Raw genomic sequence first — 24534 nt, 5'->3', positions numbered from 1 at the left:
AGTGTCATCCCCATAGCTCTGACCTCAGAACACAGGAGAACACAGGACCCAAGGCTGGAAATTCCAGACACCATACAAACCCAGTTCATCCATGATGCAGGGATTATTTGGGCTGAAGCACTCAGAGGACTGGCTGTCTTCAGAATTTGTTCTCTGTCCTTTCAGGGAGACATGAGTCAAGGAGTATGCGCATTTTCAGTACTGAGAGCCTCCTCTCCAGAAATTCTGAGAGCCCTGAGCATGTGGTAAGCGTCATGCTTCTCGGGAGAATGACATGTCTCTGGCAGAAGAACTGAGGGGAAAGAGTTATAGGGCTTGGATCTGGTCTCACTGCAAACAAACAGCATGTCCTTTGGCACTCGCCCTGCGGTCCTATTAATAAATTGGGAAGACTAGCCTCAGGACCTCCCTATACCCAAAAAGAAAAATTAAGGACAGAGGCAAGTGCTTGGAATTTTAAAAAGGGCACCAGGGTACAGATATTCAAGTGCACAATGTCAGAACTGAAATTGATTGGTATGTATAGATGTAGTTGTTTTTTTTTTAGATCGAGTTTTGCTCTCCCACCCAGGCTGGAGTGCAGTGGTGTGATCTTGGCTCACTGCAACTTCTGCTTCCCAGGTTCAAGCGGTTCTCCTGCCTCAGCCTCCCAAGTAGCTGGGATTATAGGCGTGTGCCACCACGTCTAGCTGATTTCTGTATTTTTAGTAGAGATAGGGTTTCACCATGTTGGCCAGGATGGTCTCGATCTCTTGACCTTGTGATCTGCCCACCTTGGCTTCCCAAAGTGCTGGGATTACAGGCATGAGTCACCGTGCCCAGCCATTTTTTTTTTTTTTTTTTTTTTTCCTCACTCCAACCTCTGCTTCCTGGGCTCAAGCGATCCTCCTACTCCAGTCCCCCAAGTAGCTGGGACCACAGGCACACACCACCACGCCTGGCCAGCTTTCGTATTTTGTGTAGAGATGGGGTTTCACCATATTGCCCAGGCTGGTCTCAAACACCTGAGCTCAAGCAATCTGCCCACCTTGGCCTCCCAAAGTGCTGAGATTACAGGTGTGAGCCACCATGCCCTGCCAATTGATTATTTTAACAAAGACATGACAACATGCTTATTCAAATGAATGTCGCTCCCTTCAAAGTAATCATCTCAGGAGGGTATGCAAATATTCCAACAATGGGCCGGGCGCGGTGGCTCAAGCCTGTAATCCCAGCACTTTGGGAGGCTGAGACGGGCGGATCACGAGGTCAGGAGATCGAGACCATCCTGGCTAACACGGTGAAACCCCGTCTCTACTAAAAAAATACAAAAAACTAGCCGGGCGAGGTGGCGGGCGCCTGTAGTCCCAGCTACTCGGGAGGCTGAGGCAGGAGAACGGTGTGAACCCGGGAGGCGGAGCTGCAGTGAGCTGAGATCCAGCCACTGCACTCCAGCCTGGGCGACAGCGAGACTCCATCTCAAAAAAAAAAAAAAAAAAAAAAAAAAAAAAAAAAAAAAAAAAAATTCCAACATTGCCATTGGTGCTCAAAACACACTTATGTCCCTGCTTTGGATATTACTTCCAGGGCTTATGTCAATTATTTCAATTACCCTCAGGAGCAGAAATATCTGTAAGTCATTTAGCACTGTAGCTGTTGTAGAAAGTGTTTGATCAAATGAGGTTGTTACAGGACCAGCAGGTTTGTGAGTCTGCTGCCTGGTAACACAACATACACTGTCTCTACTAAAAATACAAAAGAATTAGCCAGGCAGTGGCAGGAGGCACCTGTAATCCCAGCTACTCAGGAGGCTGAGGCCGGAGAATCAATTGAACATGGGAGGCAGAGATTGCAGTGAGCTGAGATCGCTCCACTGAACTCCAGCTTGGGCAACAAGAGCGAAACTCCCTCTCAAAAACAAAAATAAAAACAAACTTACAATGTAAATATTATGATAATCTTCATTTTATAAATTGGAAAATGAAAACACCGAGAGATTAGGTCAGGTGCTCATACTCACGTGGCACAAAGTGGTGAGGCTAGGATTCGTACCTTTAGTCTAAGCCTCACCTTTAGCCACTACGTTGCACTGCCTCTCAATGGGCTCTTTGGTTGATAATACTTTCATCCCACCCGCTCCCCACCCCCAAAATTGATTCCCATACTGTGGCCAAAAACCAGTTGCAATTTATCATCACATTTGCACTGTTGCTTTTCTTAAACTCATCCCTCTTCCCTTATACCTACCTGGCATGTAGAGCTTGCAGTTCAGGACCCCGATTTAGAGATTTTCTTCGAGGTGGAGAGCCAAGTGAACTATGCCAGTGGTATTTGCCAAGAAGAAAGGCTTTGTCCATATTTCTGCTTGCATCTGATTGCTGGCTTCCTTTTCTTCCTCATAGCCCTCCCAAGCAGGCAATGCCTTCCAGGAGCATAGAGCCCACGTCCATGCCGTGGAGTACGCAGTGGGTATCTATGATAACGCCATGGTCCCCCAGATGTGTGAGAGCCTCACTCCCTCAGCACGCTGCATCAATGTCAGAGCTTCCAGAGACTGCACAAGCATTTCTTCAGAGGATTCGCATGAGTATGTCAATGTCCCCACAGCAGAAGAGATTGCTGAGACTCTAGCTTCTACCAAAAGCCCCTCCAGAAATCTCTTTGTTCTTCCCAGTGCCCAGAAGCTGGAGTTTACTGAGGAAAGAGATGAGGGCTCTGCAGATGCTGGTGACTGCACCAGTTTGTATTCTTCAGAAACTGAGGACAGTGATTCACTCAGCAATGGAGAAGGTTCTTCTCAGACCTCAAATGACTATGTCAACATGACAGGGTTGGATCTCGGTGCCATCCAGGAGAGGCAGCTCTGGGTGACTTTTCAGTGCTGCAGAGACTATGAAAATGTTCCAGCAGCAGATCCCAGTGGAAGCCAGCAGCAGGCTGAGAAAGACGTGCCATCCTCAAACATAGGTCATGTTGAGGACAAGACAGATGATCCAGGGACCCACATCCAATGTGTCAAAAGGACATCCCTTGCTTCAGGGGATTATGCAGACTTTCAGCCATTCACACAGAGTGAGAACAGTCAGATGAAACATAGAGAAGAGACGTCAAATGAGGACTCCAATGACTATGAGAATGTGCTAACTGCCCAGTTAGGAGGCAGGGACTCTGAGCAGGCGTCTGGCACTCAGCTCCTTCCTGATGAATGAAGACCCAGGTACCCAGCCATAAAGCCACATCAAGTAGTCTATCTTATGGGATAGACTGGTGCAGACCCGTGATCACCTTAGTGCTTCAGTGGATTCACTGGTTAGATTAAAAAGAGGCTGAGATGAGCAGGGAACTAAGAGGCCACACAAAAGCAGAGGTTTGGGAATTCCAGAAGGGAATTCTTCTCAAGCAGTGTGTGGTTATCTCCTGCACCAGCCTAAGAACGTTTGCTGAAACTGCTTCCTAGAACTGTGAGGAAAGCAGGAAAGTCGTGCACAGTACTCTAAGATTATTACCTTCATTAATACCAACAGGCTGCAAAGCAGGAGTATAGATTATTGTATAATCCAGGCAGAGGTCAAAAGGAAGGAAGAAGTTGGAGTGGAGTGGGGTGGGCAATTTCCATTTTAAAGAGTGTAGGCAGGCCAGATGCAGTGGCTCAAGCCTGTAATCCCAGCACTTTGGTAGGCCGAGGAGGGCAGATCACTTGATGCCAGGAGTTCTAGACCAGCCTGGACAACATGGCCCATCTCTACAAAAAATACAAAAATTAGCAGGGTGTGGTGGTGTGCCTCTGTAATCCCAGCTACTCAGGAGGCTGAAGCAGGAGAATCACTTGAGCCGGGGAGGTTGAGGTTGCAGCAAGCTGAGATTGTGCCACTGTACTCCAGCCTGGTGATAGAGCAAGAGTCGCTCTCAAAAAAAAAAGTGTGGGCAACCAAATGTAGGTGAGGATGCAGAAGAATAGGAACCCTCACTGGTCGCTGATGGGATTGCAAAGCATCAGGGCCACTTTGAAAAACTGTTAAGCCTTTTCTTATAAGCATAACTTATCATATGGCCCAGCCATTTCACTACTAGAAATTGACCCAAGTGAACTGAAAACTTATGTTCACACAAAAACTCGCACATGACTGTTTATAGCAGCTTCATTCATAATTACCAAAAACTAGAAATAACCCAGATATCCTTCAACGGGTGATTGGATAAACTGTTGATATCCATTCCTTGAGTTTATCCATACTCAACAGTAAAAAATGAACTCTTGGTTCACACAATAATATAGAGGTATCTTAATTCCATTTTGCTAAGTGAAAGAAGCCAGGCCTAAAAATCTACATGCTGTGCAATTCTATTTATATGACATTCTGGAAAAGGCAAAACTATAGGGATGAAGAACAGATCAGTTGTTGCCAGGTTTGGGAAAAGGAGGGAAGTTTGCTGCAATTGGGCTGCAAAGGGAATTTTTAGGCTGATGGAGCTGTTCTGTATGGTACTGTGGGGTGGATACATGACTATATCCATTTGCAAACACAAGAACTATACACATGGCTGGGTGCGGTGGCTCACACCTGTAATCCCAGCACTCTGGGGGGCCGAGGCAGGTGGAACATTAGGTCAGGAGATCGAGACTGTCCTGGACAACATGGTGAAACCCTGTCTCTACTAAAAATACAAAAATTATCCTGGCATGGTGGTGTGCGCCTATAGTCCCAGTTACTCAGGAGGCTGAGGCAGGAGAATCACTTGAACCCGGGAGGCAGAGGTTGCAGTGAGCTGAGATCGTGTCACTGTACTCCAGCCTGGGCGAAAGAGCAAGACTGTCTCAAAAAAAAAAAAAAAAAAGAACTATAGACAAAGGGGCTTTATATGCAAATTTTACATTTTAAAAAATGAACAGACTGTCAAGGGAACCCAGGATGTCAAATTGTGGCAAAGGAATCTAACTGTATTATAAATGTATGATATCAACTAACTGAAAGGGATGGAGAAAAAAAGAACTGACAATTAAAGTTGGAAAACAATGTTTTGACTTGTAACTATAGATAAGGACACAAACAACTACATACAAAAACTGCACTCTGGTTGGTAAATTTGTATCTCACAGAGGCATGGCTTAGCAATTCTATAACTACTTATATATATATATATTTGGGTTAAATAAGTCAAACTATTGTAGGTAAGGACAGGCAGGTTAGTGTAAGAATTGAATTGCAGGACACACAGCTGGTGTCCAGAAAGCTGGAAAATTGGTCAGCTGTTGGGGAAAAAACCCACACATTTGGTGTCAGAAGTGTTGTGAGTGAAAACAGACCGTTACTCCACCAAGTGGCCAGCATTTAAATTCATGCCACACAGAGGGAACCATGACAGTCTGGTACTGATGACCAAGCAGGGTTAGCCAGGGCAGCAGCAAGGGCAGAGAAAGGACAACCCCATAGTCAAGTAAGGAGAAGTTTGTATCCTATGTGAGAATGAAGCTTAAATGGACTGAACAAAATCTTAAACGTTGGCATGAGAGAATTCTCATAACTAAAAGGGGATGAAAAGTTATGGGATCTAAATTAGAAGTTATGAAGACAGCTGTCACCCATTAAGGGTGGGAGGGACAACATATCAGTTGGGGGCAGGTCCTGGAACAAACTAAGCCAGCTCTTTTTTATTTTTTGAGATGGAGTTTTGGTCTTGTCACCCAGGCTGGAGTGCAATGGCATGATCTCGGCTCACTGCAACTTCCACCTCCCAAGTTGAAGCAATTCTCCCGCCTCCGCCTCCCAAGTAGCTGAGATTATAGGCGCCCACCACCAGGCCTGGCTAATTTTGTGTTTTTAGTAGAGATAGGGTTTCACCATGTTGGTCAGGCTGGTCTCGAACTCCTGATCTCAGGTGATCCACCCGCTGTGGCCTCCCAAAGTGCTGCGATTACAGGCGTGAGCCACCACGCTGGGCCCTAAGGCAGCTCTTGCTTGTTTACACACCAACAAGCTGGATACCTCAATCAGCCAATCACACATACTCTTCCAAATCAAGAATGAGTAATGCACTGTAGATTGTCTCCTATTAGATAGGTAACTTTTCTGTTTATTTCTTGTTTTAGGAATTTTTTGCAAATGAATCAATGAAAAATTTTTATTGAATGTTAATTTGTTTCTTTCAATTTATGTTTTTTTTGTTTTCTCACATTGGTTGCCAGGGAATTTTGACTAATTGTCTTATCTCATACACTCGATAATGCTAAATATGAGGAAATCTTTTCAAGATTAGGATAGGATGTAAAAGTAGATATAAAGATAACCAAGGCCAGGCACAGTGACCCACGCCTGTAATCCCAGCTCTGTGGGAGGCCACGGCAGGTAAATGGCTTGAGCCCAGGGGTTCAAGACCGGCCTGGGCAACATGGTAAAACCTCATCTCTACAAAAAAATACAAAAATTAGCTAGACATGGTGGTGCTTGCCTGTAGTTCCAGCTACTCGGGAGGCTGAGGTGGGAGGATCGCTTGAGCCCAAGAGGTCGAGGCTGCAGTGAGTCGTATTCTTGCCTCTGCATGCCAGCCTGGAGGATAGCAAGACTCTGCCTCAAACAAACAAAGATAACTAACCCATTTTGATTCCTTAATTAGTTAAATAAAGTGAACTAATTATTCAAACCGATACTATGTTGATTGTGTGTCTTCATTCGGGATACTGTTTAGTACAAAACACAGAGGTTTACTAAGTTCCCTCCTTCCCTCTAGAAACTCCTACCCTCTAATGGTGAACGGAAGATGAGGTCTTGCTGTCCATCTGGCATCTGTCCTCCTTCAGCACCCCCTTACTATGACAGGCTTTATCGTCAATTCTGGGTTTCCTGTGGGCTGAGGGCCTATACTGACTTGCAAATATTTCTAGAAACTCTCGGTCAATAAGCCAGTGTCCTGCTCCCCTGAAGTTAGAGGGAAATGGAAGTAAACAGGCCTCCCTTTCCTCTTGCCAATCGTTTCCTTCAGCATTCCCAGCTCCAGACTGGGAAGGTAGATGTCTGTCTCTACCTGAAGGGTTAGGATCATTTCAGAAGAATATGACAACATAGCCAGAAAACTCTAACCTTTTCTTTTTATCTCCAATGCTTCTTTGACTCTCCAGGAGAAATGAAAGAACCTGGAGCCCTTCACAAGAGCGCGATTTCCCATGCAGGGCCAGCTTCCTGGGCACGCTGGCCAAGCAGTTGCATGGGGCCTGGCACTCAGAAGGGCCCTGCACTTGGTTTAATGTTGTGCTGTTGCCATCTTGAAATTCTTACCTTTGAAAGAAATTCTTATCTTTGAACTCGTGTTTTGTAAATGAAGTCTGTTGGGACAATGGAGAATGCACATGGGAAGAGAAGATACTCATAATATGCATGTCCATCATTCACTGCCTCCCATTTATATATAGGTTTGCAGTGCCTTATGAGTAGAGAATTCTAGCAGACCCGCATTTCATGGAAGTTCAGCATGATTCAAAGTGGGTATGTCAGAGGCATTGGAACCAGAGCGACTCCATCTTAAATGGCAGCTGGGTAAAAAGAGGCTGAGACCTGCTGGGCTGCATTCCCGGAAGGTTAGGCATTCTTAGTCACAGAATGAGATAGGAGGTCAGCACAAGATACAGGTCACAAAGACCTCACTGATAAAACAGAATGTGATAAAGAAGCCAGTCAAAACCTATCAAAACCAAGATGGCGATGAGAGTGACCCCTAGTCAACCTCACTGCTCATTATATGCTCATTAGAATGTATTAGCATGCTAAAAGACACTCCTACCGGCACCATGCCAGTTTACAAATCCACAGCAATATCTAAAAGTTACCCTCTAGGGTCTGAAAGGAAGATTAACCTTTAGTTTTGGGAAATCTTCACCCCTTTCCCAGTAAACTAATAAATAGTCTGCCCCTTGTTTAGCATATGATCAAGAAATAACCATGAAAGGCCAGGCGTGGTGTCTCATGCCTGTAATCCCAGCACTTTGGGAGGCCGAGGCAGGCAAATCACTTGAGGTCAGGAGTTTGAGACCAGCCTGGCCAGCATGGTTAAACTAAAAATAGAAAATTTTTAGTTTACTAAAAATAATCTCTACTAAAAATAGAAAAATCAACCAGGTGTAGTGGTGCACACCTGTAATCCCAGCTACTCAGGAGGCTGAGGCAGGAGAATCACTTGAACCTGGAAGGCAGAGGTTTCAGTGAGCCAAGATTGTGCCACTGCACTCCAGCCTGGGAGACAGAGCAAGACTCTATCTCAATAAAAAAATAAGTAAAAAATGAGGCTGGCATTAGGCCGGGCACTGTGACTCATGCCTGTAATCCCAGCACTTTGGGAGGCAGAGGCAGGCAGATCACCTGAGGTCAGGAGTTCGAGACCAGTCTGGCCAACATGGTAAAACCCCATCTCTACTAAAAACACAAAAATTAGCCAGGCTTTATCGTGAGCACCTGTAACCTCAGCTCCTTGGGAGGCTGAGGCAGGAGAATTGCCTGAACCCAGGAGGTGGAGGTTGCAGTGAGCCGAGATTGCTCCATTGCACTCTAGCCTTGGTAACAAGAGTGAAACTGTCTCAAATAAATAAATAAACCATAAAGCTGGCATTGCACAATATAAAGATGAAATCATGCTAATTATGTTAAATGTTAATTTTCTTGACTGGACGTGGTGGCTCATGCCTGTAACCCCAGCACTTTGGGAGGCTGAGGCGGGTGGATCACCTGAGGTCAGGAGTTCAAGACCAGCCTGACCAACATGGTGAAATTCCGTCTCTACTAAAAACACAAAAATTAGCTGGGTGTGGTGGCATACACCTGTAATCCCAGCTACTGAGGAGGCTGAGGCAGGAGAATTGCTTGAACCCAGGAGGCGGAGTTGCAGTGAGCCAAGATCTCGCCATTGCACTCCAGCCTGGGCAACAAGAGGGAAACTCCATCTCAAAAAAAAAAAAAAAAAAAAAGAATTAATTTTCTTTACTAAGAATGGCATTAAATAGTAAATTTAAAATGCCATGTCAAGAAAGACTAGATATAGGGATGTCCAATCTTTTGGCTTCCCTGGGCCACATTGAAATAAGAATTGTCTTGGGCTACACATAAAATATGCTAAAACCAATGATAGCTGGTAAGTTGGGGGAAAAAAAAAAAAAAACTCCAAAACATCCCATGTTTTAAGAAAGTTTATGAATTTGAATTTGTGTTGGGCTACTTTCAAAACTGTCCTGGGCTGCATGCAGCCTGCAGGCTGTGGGTTGAACAAGTTTGGACTAGAAGAAAGGGGAAAGCTTTATATTTTAGCACCTTTAACAGTATGGTTTTTTGTTGTTGTTTTTTTTTGAGAGGAGTCTTGCTCTGTCACCTAGACTGGAGTGCAATGGCGCGATCTCGGCTCACTGCAACCTCTGCCTCCCGGGTTCAAGCAGTTCTTCTGCCTCAGCCTCTTGAGTAGCTGGGATTACAGGTATGTGCCACCACGACCAGCTAATGTTTGTATTTTTAGTAGTGGTGGGGTTTCTCCATGTTGGTCGGGCTGGTCTCAAATGCCTGACCTCAGGTGATCTGCTGGCCTTAGCCTCCCAACAGTGCTGGGATTACAGGCATGAGCCCCCATGCCCAGCTGACAGTATTTTTTTTCTATTTTGTGAACAAGTGTTTCCACATTTTCATTTTGCAGTGGGCCCCACACATTATGTAGCCAGCCCTCAGGCTTATGTGCTTATCTGAGTCTTTTCTCAGGAATGTGGACGTCCCACCTCTCTACACCAACTGAGGAAAACACATCCTTTCTCACAAAAAGAGTTCCTGCTCTCTTTCCTTCACTCTCCCAAGAACACTGTGCTCCAAGCCTAAGTTTTGCAGTCTTGAATGTCAGCTGCATAGACAGTAAACAGCCATCGCCACCTATGCTAGGAGACTCCTGCAGGGAAAGACAGGCCCCAGTTCAAAGGTCAAATGGACAATAATTTTGCCAACCATGTGTCCTTTTTGTTACGCTATCAGTGCAAGATGTGTACTAATTCCTTTAATTAGTAAATATATTAAAGTAATACAATCTAAAACCATGGCAGTTCCAAAAAGAGACTGGGGAAAAAGTTTCATAATCTCAGAGTGGTAAAGATCTTTGTATACAAGTAATCAAACCTAGACAACTATAAAAAGAAAGATGGGGCCAGGTGCAATGGCTCACTCCTATAATCCCAGTACTTTGGGAGACCAAGGCTGAAGGATCACCTTGGTCCAGGAGTTTGAGACCAGCCTGGGCAACATGGCGAAACCTCATCTCTACAAAAAATTTCTGGGCCTGGTGGTAGGCACCTGTGGTCCCAGCTACTCTGGAGGCTGAGGTGGAAGGATCACTTGATCTGGGGAGGTAGAAGTTGCAGTGAGCCATGATCTCACCGTGCACTACATCCTGGGTGACAGAGTGAGACTCTGTCTCAAAAAAAAAAAAAAAAAAAATGGATAAATTTGACTGCTGTATTAGTTTTCTACTGCTGCTGTAATAAATTGCCCAAACTTGGTGGCTTAAAACAGTACAAACTGGCCAGGTGCAGTGACTCATGCCTGTAATCCAGCCCTTTGGGAGGCCGAGGCAGGCAGATCACTTGAGGTCAGGAGTTTGAGACCAGCCTGCCCAACATGGTGAAACTCCATCTCTACTAAAAATAAAAAAATTAGTTTGGCGTGGTGACGCATGCCTATAATCCCAGCTACTTGGGAGGCTGAGGCAGGAGAATGACTTGAACCTGAAAGGCATAGGTTGCAGTGAACTGAAATCACACCACTGCACTCCAGCCTGGGCAACAGAGCAAGACTCTGTCTCGAACAAACAAACAAAAAACCCCACAAACTTATTAGCTTACAGTTTTGGAAGTCAGAAGTCTGAAAATGAGTTCAATGGAGCTAAAGCTAAGTTCTTAGCAGGGTTGTGTTCCCTTCTGAAGGTTCCAGAGGAGAATCCATTTTCTTGCCTTTACCAGCTACTAGAGGGTGCCTGCATTCCATGGCTCACGGTCCCCTCCATCTTCAGAGCACACAGTCCAACCTCTGCTTCTGTTATGACGCCTCCTTTTTGACACTCACCCTCTTACTCTCTTCTTGTAAGGACCCTTCTAATTACACTGGGTCCACTCTGATATCCAGGATAATCTCCTCATCTCAAGACCTTTATTCATACCTACAAAGTCCTTTTTTTTTCTTTCTTTTTTTTTTTTTTTTGAGATGGAAGCTCACTCTTGTCACCCAGACTGGAGTGCAGTGGTGTGATCTCAGCTCACTGCAACTTCCACCTCTCGGGTTCGAGGGATTCTCCCACCTCAGCCTCCCAAGTAGCTGGGATTACAGGCATGTGCCACCATGCCCGGCTAACTTTTTATTTTTAGTGGAGACAGAGTTTCACCATGTTGGCCAAGCTGGTATTGAGCTCCTGACCTCAGGTGAGTGGCCCGCCTAAGCCTCCCAAAGTCCAGGATTATAGGCGTGAGCCACTGCGCCTGGTCTTACAAAATCCTTTTTACCATGCATGGTAACATAGTCACAGGTTTCAGGGATTAGGATGTGAACATCTTTGTTGAGGGGGGGCATTATTTTATCTACTACAATGACATAATTTAATATGCCTGATGATAGAAGAACATGATAATATCTGAAGCCCTGTTGTAAGATTCAAAGAAGTAAAAAGATACGAGCATACGTAGGCATGCACACAAATCTAGGTTTCTGAAGAAGAAACAAGGGCCGGGGACAGTGGTTCACGCCTGTAATCCCAGCACTTTGGGAGGCCGAGCCAGATGGACCACGAGGTCAGGAGATCGAGACCATCCTGGCAAACACAGTGAAACCCCATCTCTACTAGAAATACAAAAAAATTAGCTGGGCATGATGGCAGGCGCCTGTAGTCCCAGCTACTTGGGAGGCTGAGGCAGGAGAATCGCTTGAACCTGGGAGGTGGAGGTTGCAGTGAGCCGAGATTGCACCACTGCACTCCAGCCTGGGCGATAGAGCGAGACTCCATCTCAAAAACAAACAAACAAACAAACAAACAAACAAGAAAAAGAAGAAATGAGGAAGTGGAAAAAAAGGCTGTTGGGCCTGAAACATTTGCTGGTTTCTTGATAAATTAATTTCTTTCTTTTTTTTTTTTTTTTTTGAGACAGGGTGTCGCTCTCGTTGCCCAGTCTGGAATGCAATGGTGCAATCTCATCTCACTGCAACCTCCACCTCCCAGGTTCAAGCGATTCTCCCATCTCAGCCTCCCAGGTAGCTGAGATTACAGGCGCCTGCCACCACACCCAGCTAACTTTGTATTTGTAGTAGAGATGGGGTTTTATCATGTTGGTCTCAAACTCCTGGCCTCATGTGATTCGCTCGAGTCAGCCTCTCAAAGTCCTGGGATTACAGGTATGAGCCACCGCAGATAAACTGATTTATATTATGTATCAGATATGGCATTCATTTAAGGAAGATGTTTCTTCCCTGTAGCTGACAACAAACATCAAAGCGGAAACCAGCCATGTAAAGCCATCAGTGCTTAGGGAGACACCAGGCAGACACATCAGGGGAGGTCTCCACGTGGCTAAATAAATGCTAGGTCCATAAGTAAGCTGTACTCAGAAGCAGAGAATCTGACAAAGTTTGAGTTTGCCCGAGGTGTCCTGGAAAACTCTGACTCTGTAAGAGGGGGAAGCCCATTCTTGACAATCTCAGGTCAAGACATAATTCTTCAAGTTTGTTGTGAGATTTCACATGAAAAGAATGTATATTCAACTGCTGTTGAGCAAAATGCTTTGAACACATCAGTGAACTCAAGTTGGTTGACAGTGTTTGTTGTTCAGGTCATCTATATCCTTACCGATGTTCCATCTGCTTGTTCCATCAATTTTTCAGAGAAGAGTGCTGATGGATTGAAATATAATTGCGGATTTCTCTGTTTTTCCTTTCAGTTATCCCTACGTAAAGCCTTCATGGGTTTTGAAGCTCTATTGTTAGTTGCATGCATATTTCGGATTGCTAATGCCTTATTGGTGAATTGACTCCTTTGTCATTATTTAATGCCCCTCTTTATTGCTGCTAATATTCCTTGTTCTCAAGTCAATTTATCTGATATTAATATAGCCTCTCCTGCTTGCTTGCTTGCTTTGACTTAGAAAATGTTTCAAAGGGCCAGGCACGGTAGCTCACCCTTGTAATCCCAGCACTTTGGGAGGCCAAAGCAGGTGGATCGCTTGAGGCCAGGGGTTTGAGAAAAGCCTGAGCAACATGGTGTAACCCCATCTCTACAAAAAAATACAAAAATTAGCCAGACATGGTGGTGTGCACCTGTAGTCCCAGCTACTCAGGAGGCTGAAGTGGGAGGATCACTTGAGTGCAAGAGGTTGAGGCTGCAGTGAGCTGAGATCACGCCACTGCGCCCCAGCCTAGGCAACAGAGCAAGATCCTGTCTCAACAACAACACCACCACCACCACCACCACCACCACACAGTTAAATGAGGGGAGAAAGAGGAAACTGCCAAGGAACTAGAGAATGAGCAGCCAGAGAGTTTGGGGAAAAAAACAGGATAGAATTTTGTCTTGGCCAGGCACAGTGGCTCACACCTGTAATCCCAGCACTTTGGGAGGCCGAGGCAGGCAGATTACTTGAGGCCAGGAGTTTGAGACCAGCCTAGCCAACACAGCAAAACCCTGTCTCTACAAAACATACAAAAATTAACCAGGTGTGATGGCAGGCCCTTGTGGTCCCAACTGTTTGGGGGCTGAGGCATGAGAATCACTCGAATCTGGGAGATGGAGACTGTAGTGAGCTGAGATCATGCCACTGAACTCCAGCCTGGGTGACAGAGTGATGTTCTGTCTCAAAAAAAAAAGAAAAAAGAATGAAAGAATTTTGTCTTTTAAAAGAAGGAAGGGGAATTTAAAGAAAATGGTGGATGAGGTCAAACTTTTGCATATTGATTTGTAGTTGGACAGACCTGGGTTTAAAACTTGTCTTTGCCGCTTATCAGCAATGACACTTTTAAGAGGTCACTAGAAGTTTACAAACATTTGTAAAAAGGGGTTAACAATCATAACACCTATTTTATAAAGTTATTGTGTGGATTAAATTAGATAATGTAAATAAAGCTATTAACACAGTGCTGGCCGGGCGCCGGTGGCTCACGCCTGTAATCCCTGCACTTTGGGAGGCCGAGGCGGGCGGATCACGAGGTCAGGAGATCGAGACCATCCTGGCTAACACGGTGAAACCCCGTCTCTACTAAAATACAAAAAATTGGCCGGGCACGGTGGCGGGCGCCTGTAGTCCCAGCTACTCGGGAGGCTGAGGCAGGAGAATGGCACGAACCTGGGAGCAGAGCTTGCAGTGAGCCGAGATGGTGCCACTGCACTCCAGCCTGGGCGACAGAGTGAAGACTCTGCCTCAAAAAAAAAAAAAAAAAACACAGTGCTGGCACATAATAAACTGTCAATAAATGCTAATAACATGAAGAAAAATAAAAACTGAAAAGGATCTATTCAGTTTAAAACTAATGACCTTACCACAGTAATTTCAGGGAATCCATGAGAACATAGACCCAAATGAAACAGATTAAAGAGTGTATGAGAGCCAACAAAGCAGTCAAGGAAATTGGCAGGAAGATAAGATACGAAATTAGCAGTGCCAGAGGGAAAGGAAAGATTGAGCATAATAGAATAGGATGCATGTATGTTACTAGGCTTTGGGAAACAACTAGAGAGGGATAAATTAAACTGTAAAAGTAAAAGGGGATAACAGATAGGACCAAGAGGGACCACTCATTGATGTTTTCACTGACTATTGCTGTCACTTCTGCCCAACATCACCACTAGTTCAGCCTTTCTGAAACACACCTTTGCTAATGTCACATCTTCTACCATTTTGTCTCCAGTTCAAAGTCTTCCAGGAATTCCTGTTGCCAATGGAGTATGATTCCGATGCCTTCTCAACATTCAAAACCCTCTACAATCTAACTCCAACCTACTTTTACAAGGTCCTCTCTTTTTGTAACCTGTGAGCTCTTCTCCATCATCCCTTCAGGGATCTCTGATCTCTGTAATATAATTTCTTTTTTTTTTTTTTTTTTTTTGAGACGGAGTCTCACTCTGTCTCCCAGGCTGGAGTGCAGTGGCTCGATCTCGGCTCACTACAACCTCCGCCTCCCGGGTTCAAGCGATTCTCCTGCCTCAGCCTCCTGAGTAGCTGGTACCACAGGCGTCCACCACCACCCCTGGCTAATTTTTGTATTTTTAGTAGAGATGGGATTTCACCATATTGGCCAGGCTGGTCTTGAATTCCTGACCTTGTGATCCGCCCGCCTTGGCCTCCTAAAGTGCTGGGATTACAGGCGTGAGCCACCGCGCCCAGCCGATATAATTTCTTTCTTCCTTGAAATGGTTTGGCTGTGTCCAACCCAAATCTCATCTTGTATTTCCAGATGTTGTGGGAGGACTCTGTAGGAGGTAATTGAATCATCCAACCCAAATCTCATCTTGTATTTCCACGTGTTGTGGGAGAACTCTGTAGGAGGTAATTGAATCATGGGGGCAGGTCTTTCCTGTGATGTTCTTGTAATAGCAAAGTTTTAAAGGGATCTGATAGTTTTAAGAAGGTGAGTTTCCCTGCACAAGCTCTCTTCTCTTGTCTCTGGCCATGTGAGACATGCCTTTAACCTTCTGCCGTGATTGTGAGGCCCCCCAGCCACAATTCCCTTGTATTGGAAATGTAAGTCCAATAAACCTCTTTCTTTCTTTTAAAGTGCCCAGTCTCAGGTATGCCTTTATCAGCAGTGTGAAGACACTAATACACTCCTCTTCACTTACTTCTCACCTCTGCCCAGGTTAAGGTTAAGCTCAAGTCTCACCTGCTTCAGGAAGTACTTCCTGAAACACCAGTTTCCAGTGACCACCTCCTCCTTTCTAAGCCGGCTAGAACTGAAGTAAAGGGTGCATATGCCCATAAAATGATTATTTTGTTCTGTTTGAATTAGCTGCTAAATTTACAAATCAGAAACTTTCACTAAAAATCTGAATTCTTAGCTTTTCCTGAAAAATCAGAAGATGCAGCAACACAGGGACTGCATTACCTCTTTTTTTGTTTTTTTCTTTGAGATGGAGTTTTGCTCTGTCATCCAGGCTGGAGTGCAGTGCTCCATCTCAGCTCACTGCAACCTCTGCCTCCCGGATTCAAGTGATTCCCCTGCCTTAACCTCCCAAGTAGCTGGGATTACAAGCACTCACCACCATGCCTAGCTAAATTTTTTTTTTTTTTTTTTTAGTAGAGACGGGGTTTCATCATGTTGGCCAGGATGGTCTCAAATTCCTGACCTCAAATGGTCCAGCTGCCACAGCCTGGGGTCACGCCAGCTGCCTCAGCTGTGGTTCACACCTGTAATCCCAGCACTTTGGGAGGCTAAGGCAGGTGGATCACCTGAAGTCAGGTGTTCAAAACCAGCCTGACCAAGATGGAGAACCCGTCTCTACTAAAAATTCAAAATTAGCCTGGCATGGTGGCTCATGCCTGTAATCCCAGCTACTTGGGAGGCCAAACCAGGAGGATCGCTTGAACACGGGAGGCAGAGGTTGTGGTGAGCTGAGATCCTGCCATTGCACTCCAGCCTGGGCAACAAGAGCGAAACTCCATCTCAAAAAAAAACTAAATACAGACCGGGCGCAGTGACTGGCTAACGCCTGTAATCCCAGCACTTTGGGAGACTGAGGTGGGCAGATCACTTGAGGTCAGGAGTTCAAAACCAGCCTGGCCAACATAGTGAAACCTCATCACTACTAAATATACAAAAATTAGTTGGGCGTGGTTGCAGGGGCCAGTAATCCCAGCTACTCGAGAGGCTGAGGCAGGAGAATCGCTTGAACCTGGGAGGAGGAGGTTGCAGTAAGCCAAGATCACGCCACTGCATTCCAGTCTGGGTGACAGAGCAAGACTCTGTATCAAAACAACAACAACAACCACTACCACCACCACCACCACAGTAAGGTTCTCATTTAATATTATCAATATGTTCTTGGAAACTTCAACTTCAACTTTAAGTGAAACAGTGATAGCAAAACCAATTTTACTATAGGCTAACTGATATAAACAAAATTTGAGTTCCTACAGCATACTTCTGGTCATAGAAATGTCCTCAAACATATTTCTTTTAATTTTAATTTTTTTAGAGATGGAGTCTCACTCTGTCACCAACGCTGGAGTGTAGTATCATGATCATAGCTCATTGCACCCTCAAATTCCTGGGCTCAAGTGATCATCCTGCCTCACCCTCCCAAATATCTGAGGTGACAGGTGTGCATCATCATGCCCCACTAAATTTTGTATTTTTTTGTTTATTTAAAGACAGGGTCTTGCTGTGTTGTCCAGGCTCAAACTTCTAAATAAAGACCAAAACATTGAACATTAAACATTCAATATTTAACATTGAAATAAATGTGAGTTATAGATACATTTAAGAAAGGTCAGTAGGCTGGAAGCAGTGGCTCATGCCTGTAATCCCAGTACTTTGGGAGGCTCAGGCCAGTGGATCACTTGAGGTCAGGAGTTTGAGACCAGCCTTGGCCAACATGGTGACACACCCTTGTATTAGTCAGGGTTCTCTCTTTTTTTTTTTTTTTTTTTTGAGACGGTGTCTGGCTCTGTCACCCAGGCTGGAGTGCAGTGGCCGGATCTCTGCTCACCGCAAGCTCCTCCTCCCGGGTTTACGCCATTCTCCTGCCTCAGCCTCCTGAGTAGCTGGGACTACAGGCGCCCGCCACCTCGCCCGGCTAGTTTTTTGTACTTTTTAGTAGAGACGGGGTTTCACCGTGTTAGCCAGGATGGTCTCGATCTCCTGACCTCGTGATCCGCCCGTCTCGGCCTCCCAAAGTGCTGGGATTACAGGCTTGAGCCACCGCGCCCGGCCTAGTCAGGGTTCTCTAGAGGGACAGAACTAATGGAATAGATACACATATAAAGGGGAGTTTATTGAGTATTAACTCACACCATCACAAGGTCCCACAACAGGCTCGCAGGCTGAAGAGCAAGGAGAACCAGTCTGAGTCCCAAAACTGAAGCCCCAAAACAAAAAAGTCCGATGTTTGAGGGCAGGAAGCATCCAGCATGGGAGAAAGGTATAGGCTGGGAGGCTAGGTCAGTCTCTCTTTTCACATTTTTCTGCCTGCTTATATTCTAGCCACACAAGCAGCAGATTAGATTGGGTCCACCCAGATTAAGGGTGGGTCTGCCTTTCCCAGCCCACTGACTTAAATGTTAATCTCCTCTGGCAACACCTTCACAGACACGCCCAGTATCAATAGTTTGCATCCTTCAATCCAATCAAGTTGACACTTAGTATTAACCATCACACCCATCTCTACTAAAAATATAAAAATTAGCTGGGCATGGTGGTGGGCACGCATAATCCCGGCTACTCAGGAGGCTGAGGCAGGAGAAACGCTTGAACCCAGGAGGTGGAGGTTGAGTGAGCTGAGACTGTGTCACCGCACTCCAGCCTGGGTAACAGAGCAAGACTCTGTCTTTAAAAAAAAAAAAAAAAGAATTAGTAAGAACAAGCTAATTATTTACACAATTATTCCAGTTCAGGGTCTTGGTGGCTGCAGCTTATCCCAGCAGCTCAGGGAGAAGAGCAGAAACCAAACCTGGACAGGCTGCCGTTCCATCACAGGGTACACTCACACACATCCAGGCTCACAAAGACTGGGATCATTTAGACACACCAGTCCACCTAACTTGCACATCTTTGGGATGTGGGAGGAAACTGGAGTACCTGGAGAAAACTCACACAGACACGAGGGAAATGTGTAAACTCCACACAGACAGTGTACTCGGCCAGGAATTGATTTATTTTTTTCTCATCATCATTTTAATGAAATGACATTGAGTGAAACAATGTTATTTGAGGACCAAGCAAAAAATCCTCTATGAGGAAATAAAACAGCAAAAGGATGCACTGGAAGCATTGGAAGGGGAAGGCAGGCCTAGAAGGGTTGGTTTTCAGATCCCACAGTCAGAGAAAGAAGCTTACATTGTGTCATCCGTAGTTAGTAGGTTATTTGTGACTCCTGTCTAAAGCTTCTTGCTAGAATGCTCTGTTAGTCACTATCTTCTCACACATGTCAGACAGCTGAGACCCAAAGGCAGGGATAAAAAGAGGCAAGATGAGACTGGGCGCCTCGGCTCACACCTGTAATCCCAGCACTTTGGGAGACGGACGTGGGCGGATCACCTGAGGTCAGGAGTTCAAGACCAGCCTGGCCAACATGGTGACCAAGATGGAGAACCCCGTCTCTACTAAAAATACAAAAAAACTAGCCGGGCGTGTTGGCAGGCGCCTATAATCTCAACTACTCGGAAGGCTGAGGCAGGAGAATCGCTTGTACCCACGAGGCAGAGGTTGCAGTGAGCTGAGAGTGCGCTATTGCACTCCAACCTGGGCAAGAAAAGCGAAACTCTGTCTCAAAACAACAACAGTAACAACAACAAAAAAGCAAGCTGATGGATAGTGGTGATGAACACTGTGGGGGAAGGGACTAGCTACTCACATGGTAGTTCCTCACCCACTCTGATCTCTCATGCCGGGTAGTACAAACACAGGGCTACCCTCAGTTTGTGAAGCCCGCAGGGTTGACTAGAGCCTCAGGGTGAACACTAGGTCAGGATTTGAATCCAGATTATATGAGAGTCAACACATCCTACCACCACCCAAAGAGAGAAGACCTGATATGCAAATAATGAAGCTTAACCTTCAGGTACCCTTTCTTTCACAAGCTCCCTTCAAGGCTCTGGGCAGGGCCTTAACAATGCAGTCATTCTAAAACTTGCAAAAGTAAGATTTTAATGGCAATGGTTAAAAGCTCTGTTTCTTTTCATTCAGCTGTTCTTTCTAGTACTTTCCTCTTATTGGGCATTTTGGGATCTGGCTAAAAGGGGGTTGGGATGCAATTATTTGGGGTTATATTTATGTAATTTATAGTCACTTTTATGGGGCTAGAAACAGTTTTCAAGAATACCCCTATTGCCCACTGTAGTGACTCATCTAGCATTATGACCCAAAGTTGTAGGGCCAGAGGTCACATTTTGTTTTAAACCTGCCCTACAGCATCTGGCACTGGAAGAATGTAAATCACTGAGGAGAGACAAGGTTTGAATCATATGGCATCAGAAGCTAGTCTGTGGAAAATTCTTCCTACGCCAAAATTTTTTTTTTTTTTTTTTTTTTGAGACGGAGTCTCGCTCTGTCACCCAGGCTGGAGTGCAGTGGTGCGACTTGGGCTTACTGCAACCTCTGCCTCCCGGGTTCAAGCGATTCTTCTGCTTCACCCTCCCAAGTAGCTGGGACTACAGGTGCATGCCACCACACCCGGCTGATTTTTGTATTTTTGGTAGAGAAGGGTTTCACCATGTTGGCCAGGTTGGTCTTGAACTCTTGACCTCAGGTGATCCACCTGCTTTGGCCTCCCAAAGTGCTGGGAATCCAGGTGTGAGCCATTGCACCTGGCCACACATCTAAAATTTTATTTATTTTAAAAATTTACGTGTTTTTGAGATGGAGCCTTGCTCTGTTGCCCAGGCTGGAGTGCAGAGGTGTGATCTTGGCTCACTGCAGCCTCTGCCTCCCAGGTTCCAGTGATTCTCCTGCCTCAGCCTCCTAGGTAGCTGGGATTACAGGCGCATGCCACCATGCCCAGCTAATTTTTGTATTTTTAGTAGAGACGGGGTTTCCCCATGTTTGGCAGGTTGGTCTTGAATTTCTGATCAGGTGATCTGCCTGCCTCGGCCTCCCAAAGTGCTGGGATTACAGGCGTGAGCCACTGTGCCCGGCCACATCTAAAACTTTAAATGGAAGAGTCAGTTATCACCAACAGCTGGTGTGGTAGCAAGCCTCCAAGAAAGACCCCAATGATCTCTGGCTCCTGTTATCATGCCCTTGCTTAGTCCCCTCCCACATTATGCCAGTGTTAATCTGTGTAATCGATAGAATACAGAAGAAAGAGTGGTATGTAATTTCCAAGGCTAGGTAAAAGGCATTGCAGCTTACAGTGTCTGTCTTAGTATATTTCTCTCGTCATGCACTCTGGAGGAAGCTTGTTGCCTATATCGTGAGCATCCCTACAGAGAGGCCCTCAGGGTGAGAAACTGAGGTCTCCTCTCCTGTTAACAGCTATATGAGTTGACTTGGAAATGTATCTTCCAGCCCCAGTCAAGCCTTCAGATGACTGCAGTCCTGGCCAACTTGATTGCAAACTCATTAGAAACTCTGAGCCAGAACCACCCAGCAAAACTGCTTCTGAATTCCTGACCCACAGACATGTGAAATAACAAATGTTTGTTGGTTAAGCCACTACATTTTGGGGTGATTTGTTATATAGCAATAAATAATAGATTTAGTAAAAATGGTAGCTCTTGCCTGGTAAAAAGGGTATTAAATAATTCAATAATAATTCAATAAAGTCTTAGTGCTTATATATATATAAAAGAAAGTTGACAGAAGCTGTACCAAATTTGACAATAATCATATATATATATTTTTTCTTTTTTTTTGGACTGAGTCTCACTCTGTCGTCCAGGCTGAAGTGCAGTGGTACAATCTCAGCTCACTGCAATCTCCACCTCCCGGGTTCAAGCGATTCTGCCGCCTCAGCCTCCCAAATAGCTGGGATTACAGGTGCGCACCACGACATCCAGATAATTTTTGTATTTTTAGTAGACATGGGATTTTGCCATATGGGCCGGGCTAGTCTTGAACTCCTGATCTCACGTGATCCATCCACCTTGGCCTCCCAAAGTGCTGGGATTAAAGGCATGAGCCACCATTCCTGGCCTCTTTTCATTCTCTTTATAGAAGATATTACAAAATTGTTGTCATATGAAGAGGCAATCAAAGAGTATGCAGCCTCATATAGAGAAAAAAAGTATTGTAAAGGATTATAGTGATATGTAAATTTATTTATTTGTTTAAAAGACAGGGTCACTCTGTCACCCAGGCTGGAATGTAGTGTTGTGATCAGAGCTCACTGTAACCTCCCACCGTAGTCTCCTGAGTAGCAGAGATTTCAGGTGTGCGCCACCATACCCAGTTATTGGTAAAAATATCATGACTTTTTTTTTTAGTTTTTAATGTCTCTGGAACAAAGTTTTATTTATATTTTTGCAGACATGAGGTCTCACTATCTTGCACAGACTGGTATCAAACTCCTGGACTCAAGTGATCCTCTGATCTCAGTCTCCCAAATCACTGGGATTATAGGCATGAGCCACCACACCAGGCACAAAGTATTCTTTTTTTTTTTTTTTTTGAGACAGGATCTTGCCCTGTTGCCCAGGCCGGAGTACAGTGGCACGATCTCGGTTTACTGCAACCTCCACCTCCCGGGTTCAAGCAGTCCTTAAACTTCAGCTTCCTGAGTAGCTGGGATTACAGGCACGTGCCACCATGTCCGCTATTTATTTATTTATTTATTTATTTATTTATTTATTTATTTTTTGTATTTTTAGTAGAGATGGGGTTTTACCATGTTGTCCAGACTGGTCTTGAATTCCTGGACTCAAGTGATCCACTGGCCTGGGCCTCCCAAAGTGCTGGTATTACAGGCATGAGGCACCGCGCAGAGTGGTTTTTTTTTTTTTTATGTGTAATTTGTTATTTTCTAGATTTCCTTTTCTAGTCTAAATAAAGATTCTCTTGAACCTAATTTTGTCTCAGTAATTTTGCATTTTTTCCCCGAACTTTTGCTCTCAAAGCAAAAACACACTGAATGTCCCAAAAGGTTTTGTCACTCACTGAAGAGGTCTAGAGACTGTTTAAAATCCATTTAGAATTTGAAGTGCAGTATGGGTAGCGGGAATCTGGCATTGTGTTCTTGGTTTACATACTTCACCCCCACTTGTAACATACAAGTGTTTGTTACATACACACACTCCTGTGTATGTAACATACACACACCCCTGAGAATACTGTGTGTATATATGGAGGGTGGGGAAGGTTGGCATGTGCACTCTCCTGACTCTTAGAGGGTTTCCCAATTAGTTTTCTCTCTCTCCAACAGCCTCAGGCTTTTTCTTCTGCCCTCTTTTTTCTTTTCTTTTTTTTTTTTGGTGAGATGGGGTCTCTCTCTGTTGCCCAGGTTGGAGTGTAGTGGCGCAATCTTGGCTCACTGCAACCTCTGCCTCCTGGGTTCAGGTGATTCTCCTGCCTCAGGCTCCTGAGTAGCTGGGATTACAGGTGGGTGCCACCACACCCAGCTAATTTTGTATTTTTAGTAGAGACAGGGTTTCGCCACGTTGGCCAGGCTGATCTTCAACTCCTGACCTCTAGTCAGGAGGGCCTCCCAAAGCGCTGAGATTACAGGCGTGAGTCACCCTGCCCAGCTTGTCCTCTTCAATGTCCTTATTACCGTATTATTTTTGTTTCCCCCCTTGAGAGATATTAATGGAAAATGTGACATGATTGTTTCTATCAATAAGGGACTGGTGAAATAAATTGTAAAAAGAGGCTTACAGAGAGCGGGATGGGAGCTATTAAAAAGAATGTAGGCCGAGGCGGGCGGATTACCTCAGGTCAGGAGACTAGCCTGGCCAACATGGAGAAACCCCGTCTCTACTAAAAATACAAAATTAGCCCGGCATGGTGGCGCATGGCTGTAATCCCAGCTACTCAGGAGGTTGAGGCAGAAGAATAGCTTGAATCCGGAAGGCGGAGGTTACGGTGAGCTGAGATTGTACCATTGCACTCCAGTCTAGGCAACAAGAGCGAAGCTCCGTCTCAAAAAATAAAAATAAAAAAGAATATGGTGGGCCTCTAAGCGCTGATGACCATTAAAATATATTCAAGATATACTGTAAAGTGAAAAAAAGCAAATTGCAAAACAAAATGTAGAGTTTTAGCCTGTTCATATTTTCATTCATTCTAAGGTATACATCCTTTCCTAGCCTGTCACCTAGGCTGGAGTGCAATGGTGTGATCTTGGCTCACTGCAACCTCTACCTCCCAGGTTCAAGCAATTCGCTCGCCTCAGCCTCCAAGTAGCTGGGATTACAGATGTGTGCCACCGTGCTGGGCTAATTTTTGTATTTTTAGTAGAGGCGGGGTTTCACCATGTTGGCCAGGCTAGTCTTGAACTCCTGACCTTGTGATTTGCCCGCCTCAACCTCCCAAATTGCTGGGATTAGAGGAGTGAGCCACCCTGCCCGGCCGGCCTGTCAGTTTAATTGGCAATTGGTGGTTTTTTTCTTCCACTTAGAGGCTTGTAAAATAAAAGTGTATCTTACAATCAATGACACGTTAGGTTTAATGAAATATGATATGACTATAAATACTAGTCAGGCCAGGACTGCATCTTGGAAAGCCCTAGGTTGGAAAACCCTTAAGCTATGTGGAGAGCCCTCTGGTAAATTTTAAAAACCCTAGGTGTTGTGGCACAGACAGAAATTGGTTACCAGTAAGAGTCACACAGACCAAAAAAATAAAGACCAAAACAAAATAAAAAGAAAAAGAAAGAAAGAAAAAAAATTGGCTACCAGGAACTTGCTTATTAGGTCTGTTGACA

General features: G+C 45.0%; 1 protein-coding gene across 2 annotated transcripts in view; it reads left to right on the top strand.

Annotated features, from left to right (window-relative positions):
* Nucleotides 1-6706, top strand: part of LAX1 (lymphocyte transmembrane adaptor 1) — a 14500-nt gene extending 7794 nt beyond the window's left edge. For both annotated transcript variants that reach the window (XM_073011620.1, XM_007988864.3), the window contains 2 exons: nucleotides 166-245; nucleotides 2382-6706. In XM_073011620.1, the coding sequence (XP_072867721.1) occupies nucleotides 166-245; nucleotides 2382-3188 (887 nt within the window). In that variant the 3' untranslated portion in view covers nucleotides 3189-6706. The remainder of the gene's footprint in view (nucleotides 1-165; nucleotides 246-2381) is intronic.
* Nucleotides 6707-24534: the final 17828 nt, after the last annotated feature.

The sequence above is a fragment of the Chlorocebus sabaeus genome, chromosome 25, assembly GCF_047675955.1.
Source record: "Chlorocebus sabaeus isolate Y175 chromosome 25, mChlSab1.0.hap1, whole genome shotgun sequence".
Lineage (NCBI taxonomy): Eukaryota > Metazoa > Chordata > Mammalia > Primates > Cercopithecidae > Chlorocebus > Chlorocebus sabaeus.
Note: the sequence above shows the minus strand (reverse complement) of the source record. Positions and strands in the feature narration are given on the sequence as shown.